Consider the following 13,112-nt stretch of genomic DNA (forward strand, 5'->3'; position numbering starts at 1 on the left):
TCTAAATTGAGAAATTCCCTAAATCCCTAACCTCTAAAATATTCTTAAATTCCTAACAATCTTCAAATCCCTAAATCTTGAAATACCTAAATCGTTAGCATTCTGAAATCTTCTTGAAATCCCTAAAATTTTTACGAATCAAATATTTGAATCCCTAAAACTATTAGGAATGAAAAAGCTTCAACAATCGTGAGAGTTTCCGCAACCTAAAATCGAAAGGTAGGTGCTTTCTTGTTTTGTTTGTTGGGAAAATAAATTCCATTTTTGGTCTGATTTGTTGGTTATTTGTGATTTACTATTGCAATTTTAGTGCGACAATATAGGGTTTGTTTTGTCGATTTTTTTGCGATAGTGGTCTCGATGTTATTGATAAAACTGCTGTAAAAATTGTAGATGGTTAATTGTGATTTATTATTGCAATTTCAGTGCCAAAACTATTAGGAACGAAATTGTGAAATCCTTTGGAACGAAATTGTGAAATCCTTTAGAACCAAATCGTGAAATCCTTAACATTAGTGTGTAATGTGATACATACGTGAATAAATGTTATAACTATATCTATGATCATGATACATCGGGTCAGGGTGTGAAAGTATGTGAAAGTATTTGAGTTACTTATGTTATATGAATTTAGATTAAGTATGATAAGAATGCTGAACGTGCATTATGTGTTTGTGTGTATTCGGCCAGATGGCAATATACCTAGAATATGGCCTCTTGAGAAATTGAATAATCGAAGTATAATTGCGTTTATTTGTTTGCATTGCTTAAAACTTACTAAGCTTATGAAAGCTTACTCCGTTGTTACATTCCTCTATTTTGTAGATTGTTGGCTCCAGTTATTTGCTCGGGTTGGAGTTCGCCGGAGATATTATCACATTGTCGAGCTCACGCTATTAGTGTAAGTAAATCCTAGTATTTCGAGTCTATGGCATGTATAGGGTTTTAATGTTGAGTATGTGATACTATAAGTTAGCCAAAGGTGGTGGCTTGTATTGATAAAGTGTTTTGGCCATGTGAATTGGCCTATGTTGGCTAGTGATGTTTTGGGCCTCGTAAGCCCATATATGGGACAAATTGCATGTGAAAAGAAAAGATTTAAATTGATTGAAATTTTTTGGCACTGTTTTTGTGTGATTGACTGAGTTTAAGTCAGGTAACACCTCGAACCTATTCCGGCGAGTGATACAGGAGAGGGGTGTTACATAAAATAACTCATATCAATAGTAAAAAGAAGAAACTTACTGCAAAAAATGGAAGATTTCTTTTAGATTTATCTAAGGTAGTTGACCTTTTAATGGAAGATTTCCCCTTTTTGTTTAGTTGGCTGTGCATCTTGTTGCAAAAAATTGACCATAATCATTGGTCAGACAAAATAAAATAAAAAATTTAAAATAAAAACTTTACTTAATATTTATAACTAGAAAACAACACTGTACCTGTTTCGAAGTTGTACAAGACCGCTTGTTATGGCCATGTTGGCCACATTGAGTACATGTCACGAGTAAACCTTTCCTAATCAAGTGACCAAACTTCAATTTTTTGGGTTCATCTTTGGCCATCCTCCTATTCTTTTTGGGCCTCCCAAGCATCTTCCTTTCAATAGGAGGTAGCATTGGCTGAATATCAGTTTTTTCCTAATCATGTGGCCCATTTATGGGCTGTATTGGAAAAAAGTAAGCTTTCTTATAGGTATCAATGTGATAATATTCATGCAGATATTCATCTGATTGAAGCCCTAAGTGATACATGGCAGCACATGCATGGGAACATGGAATCCCACTAATTTGCCAACTTCTACAACTACATATCCTTTGACTTAGATCCCCTGTATACTGATAACTTCCTTTCCTCAACTCACATCCATTTTCACCATTCCATATCAGTTGCCACTCTACACAGTCCTTCTTGTTGGCATCAAACTTAGCTTTCAGCAATGGACCATAATTTTGCTTCCATCCATTACATAACTTCCTTTTTTTTTTTTACTATTCTAGTCATCATCTTGGTCCTAATATCCTCAAGCATCTTGATAATGTTTTTGAACCTAGCTTCGACAATGCTTGAATTGAATGCTTCACACAAATTGTTGTCAACTATATCTGATTTACAAGTAGTCCCCCAAAATGCCCTAGTCCACATCTTTGGAAACTTTTTCATCAAATTATCGTAAGCATCCTTATCTTTCTTCTCCAGTGCTGAACATAGATCCTCCCACTCTCTCATGGTCGTGCACTTCACAATCTGCCAAAAATCACACTCATAAAATTTCCCTAATTTCCTCTCTGACCAATTTGCAAACACGTGCCTCGCATAATTCCTATGCTCCACCCTTGGCAGTATGTTAGAAATTGCAATCTCAAGGCCCTAATTCAAATTGATGAACGTGATAGATTGTTAGAAAATTTTAGTTAAATATAAATAACATATTAAAAAAATAATACCAAGCTTAAAATTGCATATTTACTAACCTTTTGTTGGTTATTGATAATTGTGTACCCATACCCATCTTCCAAACCCAAATTAGTTGATTGAAGACTGAGATTCTAGCCCCATGAATTAGTGCACTCCACTTCAACCATAGCCCACGCAATAGGAAACATTTGGTTGTTTGCGTCTCTTCCAACAGTTGTGAGAAATTCACTCTTAGCCTACACCCCGCTTTCTAGTCTCTTTTTAGTGCATCAAAGCACACATAATACCCCTTAAAATGTGGAAGGTAGTCTGCTATCACTAGAGCTAATCATGGGTCAGGCGGCCCGGCCCGAAGGCCCGCCCGAAAAATGGGAGGGTTTGGGTAAAAATATAGGCTCGAAAAATGGGCTTGAGCAAAAAAATGAGGCATGTTTAAAAAACGGGCGGGGCCTCGGGTAAGAGTTTTTTGGCCCGGGCCCGGCCCGAATTATATATTAATATTTTTATTTTTATTTTAAAAATATTTTAAATTTTAATATAACTATTTTTATTATATTGTTAATTTGTGTATTGTTTTAAGAATTGTTTTAGTATTATTTTATTTGTTTTAATATTTGTTTTATGTTTTTAAATATATTTGATTTATTATATTTTTAAATTTTTTATTTAATAAAATAAGAAAAAAAATTAATATGGGTTTGAAATGGTTCAGACTTAGTAATTTTATTTCGGGCCGGGCTTGGACAAAATTTTAGGCCTATATTTCGGGCCGAGCCGGGCCTAAAATTTTATCTTGGCCCGGCCCATGATCACCTCTAGCTGTCACCCTTTGAACAATCATTTTTATTGTGCTTCCTGGCATCTTTGACCTTAACTCATGAGCATAGTCCCATAGCAAGCCAAATTCCTCCTTATGATTTCCAGCCATTTTCTCATTCACTATTTTCTTTACTCTATAACAACAGTCAATGGTCACATTTACATGCATCTCAAAAGCACATCTTCTTTGAATTTCCCTTAGCTTGAACTTAGGATGATCTTTGATATTTACTTCAAAATGTTGGGCAATCATATCAATAGTCACTATTTTGATCTTAAAACTAACCGAACAATGGTGCTATCCTGAAACGTCTTTATTTACAAGCATTTCGTAACAGGACTGTAGCTAGCCCTAATTCTCCATGGACAGTTAGGGGAAGCAATGCACCTCATAACAAACCTTTTCGGTTCATTTTTAATAAACTTTAATTGTCTTCTACATTCTTTAGAGTACTTTCGAATTGCACTCTTAAACTGTTTGCCATCATTAAACAACATTCCCAGGCTAAATTTTAACTTATCATTGTATAAGGGAAACTTGCTCCTCCTTCTCTCACCATCTTCATGTTCTTCATCTTCATCGGACTCAACCAAGCTTCCGTGTTCATCTGAGTCCTATACCTCAGTCTGATTTCCATCCTCCTCTTCTCCATTATGTGCAGCAGCAACATTATCCAGTCCATCAGATGCTGCAAAATCACCAGCATATTCATCAACAACACTATCCACTCCATCTGATATTGCAAAATCACCAACACATTCATCAGCAACATTATCCACTCCATCTGATGTTGCAAAATCACCAGCATATTCATTAGCAGCAACTTCACTATCACTATCCTCTCCAACAGTAGACCCTAAACTAATATGTCCACCACTTTCTATACCAATATTCTACCTCAATACCAGTAGCAGACACACGGTCTCCATCAACTTGTACCTCTTTTACATCACCCTCCCCACCAGATTCTACCTTTTCTAGATCACCTTCACCATCAGATTCTACCCCTTCATCATCACCCTCCCCATGAACTTCTAACCCTTCAACATCACACTCCCCAGTAGTCAATAGAAAAATTTCATCTACAATTATAGGGTTATCAACCTCATGTTCAACATATAACTCAATCTCCTTAAACTTGACCCAAAATTCCAACATAGCTATGGTGGAAGTATCATTGTAAATTACCCTTAGACTATTTTGTAACCCTACTGTACCAGGCTCATGAAAATAATTAACATGACAGTGCTAAACCCTAACCCAATTTTGACTATTTTACATAATTCAAAATAAGATATTGTGTCTGAGTCCTCTTTAAGCCTAATCACTTTCCCACCTACATATCTAAGCCTAATCACTTTCCCACCTACATATCTAACATATGGGTCCTTTACAAAGTGCCCACCAACATGCAAAAGAATATAATATTCATTATCTGATGACATCTACAAAAAACAGTAACATATTGTAAGCAAAAAAACATTAAAAAAAATAAAGTAGTAACAGAAGTATACAATTTTAACATCTTTTCTGAGCAAAAACAATTTGTTTTGAATGAACAAACATTTTTCTAAGCAAAAAACAAAAAAAAAAACAATAAAACAAAGCTCACTACCTATATCGGGACCACTTCTTTGACTACTATACAAAACAGTAACACATGTCTACAATTTTAACATCTTTTTGATTGGGTAACAGAAATCAACATCATCGAGACCACTGTCGCATAAAAAATAGACAAAACAAACCAATAGTTTTGGCATTGAAATTGCAACAATAAATCACAATTAACCATCTACAATTTTTACAACAATTTTATCAACAACATTGGGACCACTATCGTATAAAAAATCGACAAAACAAACCCTACATTGTCGCACTAAAATTGCAATAGTAAATCACAAATAACCAACAAATCAAACAAAAATTGGAATTTATTTTCCCAATAAACCAAATAAGAAAGCACCTACCTTTCGATTTGGGTTGCGGACACTTTCATGATTGTTGAAGCTTTTTCGTTCCTAATAATTTTAGGGATTCAAAGATTTGATTCGTAAAAATTTTAGGGATTTCAAGAAGATTTCAGTAAGCTAATGATTTAGGTATTTCAAGATTTAGGGATTTGAAGATTGTTAGGGATTCAATGAAGATTTTAGAGGTTAAGGATTTAGGGAATTTCACGATTTGAGGATTTTAGAAATTAGAAAGACAATTTTGAATTTGGGGGTTTGAGGATTTAGGGTTTTTTTTTGTTTTATGGTTATTAAATTTGTTTAATTTTTTGCCATGTCATTAGTCAACAGGAACGCTACGTAGACCAAATTTTTTGACCGGCTGTTGACTAACGGACAGCTGACGGTTACCGTTTCAATTGGGTTGATGTCTGAAAAATCCGTTACGTTGGGAGCCTATTTCAGAAAAAATGGTATAGGGGTATATATCCAAAAGTCCCCAAAGTTGAGGGTTTTTTTTTTACAATTACGCCTTTTTAAAATCTTTTATTAAGTTGGAGTTACAGGTCAACCACGTACCAAGTTAATTGAAAAATGATTAATAAAATCATGCTTTTATAAGTTAAATTATATTATTATAAGTGTACCTTTTTTCATATTTTAATATAAAATCAATTAAAAATAGTATTTACGTCTTGAATTTTAAAAATTCAAATTTATTATTTTGACTAAAATTTCATTTGATATTTATATAAAATTTTAAGAAATATTTTTTACCTAAATTAAGTTATTACACCGATTAAACCTAGTTAATTTATTTTGGGGCGTGCATTGAGCTGACCTAACCTAATTCGACCAAACCCAAGTACAGGAAACTTCTCTTTGTACAGGACATGTATTGAGTGCAATAGTAAATGTTCAACCATTAAAAACATTATTATTAGAAAGAGTAATCTTAAAAGAAATTAGTGTCTGAATTGAAGCATACCTTGATTTAAGAGAAAAGAATTCAGGTTTTGAATTTGACAATATAATTAAATGGGAAATACAATACAACTGAACAACATTATTAATGAAGGTATGCAATTATTGGCACTATAAATAGTACCACAATACTAATCATGGATGAAAAATCGAATATTATCTTCTTTTGCTTATTTATTAGAAACACATCAGAAAATGAAAATCTATAGAAGTGTAGCTTTTTTACTAGCATTTTTTTTTTTGGGTCTAATTTTTACTAGCTTTCATGGCAGGTAAAATGAGGGGGGTCCTCAAGCGGGGGCGTATTGCCAACTTTCTAATATGAGATTAGCAGATAATAATTCCAGTGGTAACTAACGTGAGAAGCGAGACCTAACATAGCTTTTCTAATCGCAGACAATGGTAACAATATAAACATAAATTGCATACTCTTTCAACATGCAGCAGCTATGTAGCTTATCATGAGAGATTAAGACAAATAAGTTAATCAAACATCAAACCAACACATTAACACCCAAACAATCTCCATCTCACTTCTCTCTTACTATGCTTTTTTTTATCATCATCATCACAAGTTTTAGCTGTCGCTAGGGAAGGTGCCCCTCACAAAAGAACCTCGACGGTGGCCACCAACGATGACTTCTTTAAGACGATATATGGAATCGAGCACCCTACCAGTCTTCTGTCAAAAACCCAAAAGATGAAAAAGCAAGGTCAATAATATCCCAAAGGCACGGTCAAGTCAATCACAGATGAGAGAAAGAGAAGAGGGAAGAAGCAAAGAGAAAGAAAATTAAGAAGCACACTCAATATGCACAAATACTATAACAGTTTAGCTCTAAGACAGCCGCCTACAACAAACAGCTATTCCAACATCCAAGAATTCAATTTTAGAATAAACAGTTAACAAGTCTCATAAACTTCGATATTGTAGAATAAACAGTTGGCAAGCATATCTTTTCTAAACCAATTAATATTAACATACAGCAAAGAACAGATAAAATAGTAGGATCTTATTTTCTTTCTTTTCTTTTGTTACTCACTATCTCGTCTACCCAAGCAATAGGCTTTCCTTCTACAAAAGGTTACACAACCAAGGGTGAAGCTAGAAATTTTTTTAGGAGGGTCGGAATTGAATTATAAAATTTTTAAGATTCAAATGTAATTTTACAGCGTATTAATTTATAATTTCATTAATTTTGAAGGGACTAAATAGAATTTTTTTCAAATTTAAGGGGGGCCAAAGTGCAATTTTACCACAAACTAATTTGCAATTTATTATTTTTAGAGGGACTAAAATAAAATTTTTCATTTTTAGGGGGAGCCAATGCCCCTGCCATCCCCCTTAGCTTTGCCTCTGTACACAACCATCTATTTGGAGGCTCTTCACAAAGTAAATACTTGACAGCTATGTAATTCAGGCTCAAGTGTGAGTGTTGGCTGCAGGTACATACCCGAAACAGGTATATTTAATATTTTCTAAGTTTGTCCATGTATTTCATGGGTCTTAAAAAGGTCATATCCTCGTAACCAAGTTCGGGTATTTATTTGACACAAATACAAAGGAAAGTAAAAATATACATCAATTAGCAATCAATAAATCTACCTCATTGTTGATGCTGAGCTGCCACTTAAGCTGCAATGCCTGCCACCTCTCTTGTTGCCAACGCTGCCCAAGAATCACAAGGCCCATCACAGCTGCAGCAATGAAAACGGACCAAAATGCATTTGTCTCTTTTGCATGAACATACAATGAAACTGCTCTTCTCTTCCACCAAGCTTCGCATGGGAGGTCAGAGGCATCACATTTATCATCTTGAGGCTTTGGGGATTGAGGGATATCTGAAGGAAAACCTAAGCCTTGCTCAGAAGCTTCAATAAGTTCAGAAACAGTGGCATCCTCACCAAAGGTGGTTGTTCCACCAAGTGCTTCCTCGCTATGGAAAGAACCAAATGTCGCAGCACTATACAAACTCTGGTCCTTGTCAATCAAATCCAGTCCTTGCAGTGTTGTTCCTTCATCAAACTCTGTACCATGTTTTTTATCAAAAAATTGCATACCTGAAAATTCTTCATGCACATTCAACCCTCTCAAAGACCAATCTTCTTCTTCTTCCTTTGTCCTAGATCTACCACCTTCTTCTACAATACCTAATTCATGGACCACGTCCTTGCCTACACGTTCACTACTATTCTCGGGTTCCAACGGCAAATTCTCATGCTCGCTAGGGGGGAAGACAAAGTGACCAGACATGAATAAAGCATGAGAAGTTTCTGCTTCCCCTACTTCATATGAATCACCCTTGTTATCATCCTTTGTTTCAACTTCTTTTGGACCAGGAGCGGCAGCATATGCAGATGCAGTTAGGGACACAACTTCCCATTCATTCCCACGTGGGATATTTTCCTCTTTTTCACCATTATCATCCATTCTCAAGATTTAATGCTTCCTAGAGTTCATAGGCATCATATTAGTTACTTTAACAAACAATGAAAACAAAAATAAAGGATTCCATAAACTTGTTTTCCTTATTGACAAAGAGAGCGGGAGCTTAGAGGAAGATAATGGTAAAAGCAGTCAACCATGAAATAGCAACCGAATAAAACTATAAAACCACAAATTAACAAAATTAAAAGAACTCAAAGCAATTTCATGTTTATCAACATGAACATACCAAGTTTGACAGAGAAATATTATGAAAATAACATTTTAAGTGATCTATTTTCCTCAATCAAAGAGAATACAAAGTACTTGCCAAATTTATCTTTCCCTCACACAAGAAAATTTAGTGAAACCACCATGGCAGGCCAATTTTTTTAATAAATTATTAATAATAATCGCATCCGTGAAATTTTCCAACAAGCAGGTCAATCGATTCAGGAAAACATCAATACCATGTTATATATACTTATTAAATAAACCTTAACAGTTCCAGGATTTTTTTTCCATATGCCTGTTAAAAGAAAACCATTAAATAAGTTCCACCAAATCCATATCAAGTTCCAACCAACAATTCAAATCAATATAACCAAAATCGACTTACTTAATGAATCATGTAGATATCCAACTATACATGAGAAATTAATCAAAGGAAAAAGAGATCAGAAAACCGTATCAACCGTAGCATAGCCATGAGATGATTACAAGAAATGATTAAACAGAAAAAGTATAAAAAATTTAAAATAAAAAACAACAAGAAGAGAAGACTAGTCACCGTCAATAGATAATAGAAAGATAATCAGATCAATAATTAACAGTTCTGATTTTGTCAAATTTAAAAGGATAAAAGAGAAAAAAAAGAAGAAGAAGAAGGAAGACGAAAACTTAAAAGACTTGAGAGCAAAACTTACAGGGAGAGATCTAAAAGGTAGGAGCACCAGATCAATCGGAGACAGAAACGATGAATTAACTGTTTCGAGAAGTGAATATGGGAATCTGGGTGAACTTTTATAGATCTCGAGAGTCTTTGTAAAGGGAAATTAAAAGGATTATGAAACCGGAGGAAAAGGTAACTGCTATAAAGTGGACAGGATAGGGTTACCGGCAGTAGTAGGTAAAATAACGTCGCCTAAGATAAATCTTCTCGTTATCCGTACAGAAGGGAAATGGTAGGAAGAAGTGATGTAGTTTGCGTGCAGAGTTGAACTTCGTTCATTGCGTGCGCATAGTCGCATACACGATACAAAGCCACAGCCCCCAGTCCCTAGATAGAAAATGGCATCTACATAACTTTTTCATAAAAATTTATCTCTAATTTTATCAAAAAAAGTTATTTAATTTATATCTTTATCAAATCAATAGAAAAATTAAGTTTATTAATTTTGCTAATATAATATATATATATATGAATGGTTATATAAATGACACGATAGCATTTAATTACTTTTTAAAATTTAAAAATATTATTAAAAATAATTGTTATCAAATTTATAAATTTATAAATAATTTTAATTTTTAAAATAGTTTGTATATATATTTTCTTGAATTTTGAAAATTCACATGTATACAACGTTAATAAAGTTAAAAATATTAATTTTTCATTTATTTTGAAATAATTTGATAAAAATACAAGTTTAAAAACTAAAAATACAAAATTAATTGAAGAACTAAAATAATTTTTTATAAAATTAGAAGACCATATAAATTATTATGCGTTCTAAAAAACTATTTACTTGTATTTACTTTTTTATGAATTCAATATTTTAATTATTATTATTTGTATATAAGTTATAAATTAATGTGGATATTGATTTCTGAAAATTTATTATCACAATTTATTTTATTTTTATAGATGAATTATTTTGATTCAAATAATAAATATTCAAATCTATTTTATTTTTACAAATAATGAATTTACATTTAGAAATCAGACTATCTTATTTACTTTACTTTTTAAAATTTTATTTTAAAATAATGTACTTACTACATGTTGATATTAGTGAAGGCATATCAAGCGATTAATTTGATTAATTAAAATTCATATAATAATTCTAGTATTTAATACATATATTCAATTTTCAAAATAAATTTTAAGCTTAAGCTTTAGGAAATGTGATTTTAAGTACATACCCTGAATGGGCAACAAACTGGCGCATTGTTTGACTATGGAAGGTTTAAGAAGGGAGAGGATTACTTATCTATTAGGAAGAGTGCCGAATTTTGTAGCATAAGCAGTTGAAAATGACCGTTGGGGTTGAACGCAGTTGAGAAACCCTAAGCGACGGTGGAATGGCGAGTTGATATAGACAATCGCTGAGGAGTTGATGGGGGGTCGTAAAGAAATCGGAGAGCTTTGGTGAGGTGGATCTGAGGCTTGGTATTCGGTTTTCTCGTCGGGGATCGGTTCATGTCCCAAAGCAAAGTTTTAGTTCTTAGCAAAGAAGAGGACTTTGGGAAAAGTGGCTCAGGTGCTTTCAATGTAGGTCTTTTCAATATCGAGGGATCAAGATACTATGCCTGGGATAATGTTAGGTATTTGTTTTAGACAACAAGTTTAGTCTGTTTTTAAGGGTCGATCTTTTTAGTTTCCATTTGTTATGAGTTTTAAACAGTGGTTTATTTTCGTATTATATAAATTTCAGTATGTATTTTTTCTCTCTTTTATGTGATTTTGGCTTATAGTTAAAATTTTTTTTAACAAAAAATACTTAATAAAAAAAACTTTTTTTATGGAGTTGATATCATAATAAATTTGTTTACTTTTAGCAACAAAACTCTACCTAACATGTATTTTAATTGTAGGAATTATCATCACATCAAAGAAATATGTCTTAAAGATAGTGGTGATGAATTGATGCGTCGACGATGAAGAAAGTCAACGGTAAAATTGACAAATGTAAAAATAATCAATATTCACGATTCTTGAGGATTACCAAGTGAAAAATCCTCAATTAACTTGAGTGCTAAAAATTTTAACGGCGTATTAATTATTGCAATTTATAATTGAACCAACAATGATTCATTATAATTTGACTATCTATTAATATGAATTATTTTTTATATTAAAATATAACTTAATTAAAATTTTTATATTTAATTATAAATCTTGTTTTTCAAGAAAAAAATGAAAACAAAAATCAATTAAATGAGAGGGAATCATTATTTTCGTCATTTTCCTTTTCCCCATTACTTTCCGAATACCCTCAGTGGTCTAGTTTTCCTTTTCCATCTTTGCTGAATCTGTTTTTGCTTCTTTTTCAACCTCCAACATGCAAATATTGCAAGGCTAACGAATTAGCCCTTACACGGACATGTCTAACTTGCTGGGCAAAGACAAGAAGTATCAACCAATTCTCTCCCACTTACAAACCAAATGACAACTCCCAAGTATAAAAGCTATGCATCATCTCCTTCTCTTATTGCTATTTTTGCTAAATTTCCTTACAGTTCCCGTTATTACTCAATGTTTCTCATTGACGAAAAAGCAGAGAGCATCCAAGAATCCAAAATTTCTGATGTCTCAAAAACTCACCTTTTCATTGCAGGATTAAATCCAATTACGTTGTTTCCTGCACAGTGCCCAACTCTGCAAAACGCATTAAAACATCAACTCATTCGAGCCGTTTTCAGTTTACATAGATATAATTTAATAGATTAGGGTTTTCAAAAAAATTACCTGGCTGCCAAAGTTGAGATGGTCGAGGGTGAGGATTCAATGGTAGAAGATTCTATTGTTGAGATCAGATGCAGTACTGCCTTTCTTTTATCTAATATCTCTATGGTAGAATATTTTGCAAGTGTTACTGCTGTACCTACTCTTTTAGCCATTCTTAATGCTTCATCTCATTTCGAGTTTTTTACTCCAATATTATAAAAAAAAAAATTATACACGAAAATGAGTTGTCAGCTAGATTAATTACGAAAATTGTATACTTTTTAAGATCGTGCCTATCTGACAGGCACAACTCATTATTTTATTAATAATTTTTTTGTTTTAAAAAATTATTATTATATTATTTTTAATATTTATATCAATATATAGATAAAAATACGGGTTTTACACGGATAAAAATACTCGAAACGGTTCGAGCCTGTCAGACAGGCACAACACCCTGCACATTTCATTTTACAAAAAATTGGTCTTATATCACTTTTGGTCCCTCTACTAGGCCTAAAATTAAATTTCTATTTTTATACTTGAATTTCTACAATAATATTTGGTCCTATTTTTTATAATTTTTTCAAATAATTAATATTGTAATTTGTTAAAGTTTTTGACGTGTTTTTTAAAATGATATGTTAAGTTAGAATAAGTTTTAAATAATAAAATTTCTAACAAAATTGTATTAAAATTTTTGTTAATTACTTTGATAAAATTTTTATTAGTTTAACAAAACAATGATATGTTAAGTTGGAATAAGTTTTAAATAATAAAATTTCTAACAAAATTGTATTAAAATATTTGTTAATTACTCGATAAAATTTTTGACGTGTTTTTTAA

General features: G+C 32.6%; 1 protein-coding gene and 1 long non-coding RNA gene across 3 annotated transcripts; both read right to left on the bottom strand.

Moving 5' to 3' along the window:
* Window positions 1-6,553: 6,553 nt before the first annotated feature.
* On the bottom strand, window positions 6,554-9,706 carry LOC108473993 (ATG8-interacting protein 1). 2 transcript variants are annotated; one of them, XM_017775838.2, is made up of 3 exons: window positions 9,523-9,706; window positions 7,778-8,621; window positions 6,554-6,853 (listed from the first exon to the last, which is right to left on the bottom strand). In XM_017775838.2, exons 2-3 carry the CDS (start codon window positions 8,600-8,602, stop codon window positions 6,749-6,751), a joined length of 930 nt encoding a protein of 309 aa, XP_017631327.1. In that variant the 5' UTR covers window positions 8,603-8,621; window positions 9,523-9,706; the 3' UTR covers window positions 6,554-6,748. The 2 variants fall into 2 exon arrangements, with proteins under 2 accessions (XP_017631327.1, XP_017631328.1); XM_017775839.2 differs by having other exon boundaries at window positions 6,554-6,850; window positions 9,523-9,683.
* Window positions 9,707-12,031: 2,325 nt separating this feature from the next.
* On the bottom strand, window positions 12,032-12,448 carry LOC128283522 (uncharacterized). Its single transcript, XR_008273882.1, has 2 exons — window positions 12,288-12,448; window positions 12,032-12,197 (listed from the first exon to the last, which is right to left on the bottom strand). It is a non-coding gene; the product is annotated as an uncharacterized LOC128283522 (long non-coding RNA).
* Between the last annotated feature and the right edge of the window lie 664 nt (window positions 12,449-13,112).

The sequence above is a fragment of the Gossypium arboreum genome, chromosome 11 (assembly GCF_025698485.1).
Source record: "Gossypium arboreum isolate Shixiya-1 chromosome 11, ASM2569848v2, whole genome shotgun sequence".
Lineage (NCBI taxonomy): Eukaryota > Viridiplantae > Streptophyta > Magnoliopsida > Malvales > Malvaceae > Gossypium > Gossypium arboreum.

What these genes read in the sequence shown, in the direction of transcription:
- LOC108473993 (XM_017775838.2), bottom strand. Translation starts at nt 8,602, where the DNA reads ATGGATGATAATGGTGAAAAAGAGGAAAATATCCCACGTGGGAATGAA. An exon ending in AGCTCAGCATCAACAATGAG is followed by an intron (nt 6,854 to 7,777) that starts GTAGATTTATTG and finishes GGTTTTTGACAG; the next exon opens with AAGACTGGTAGGGTGCTCGA.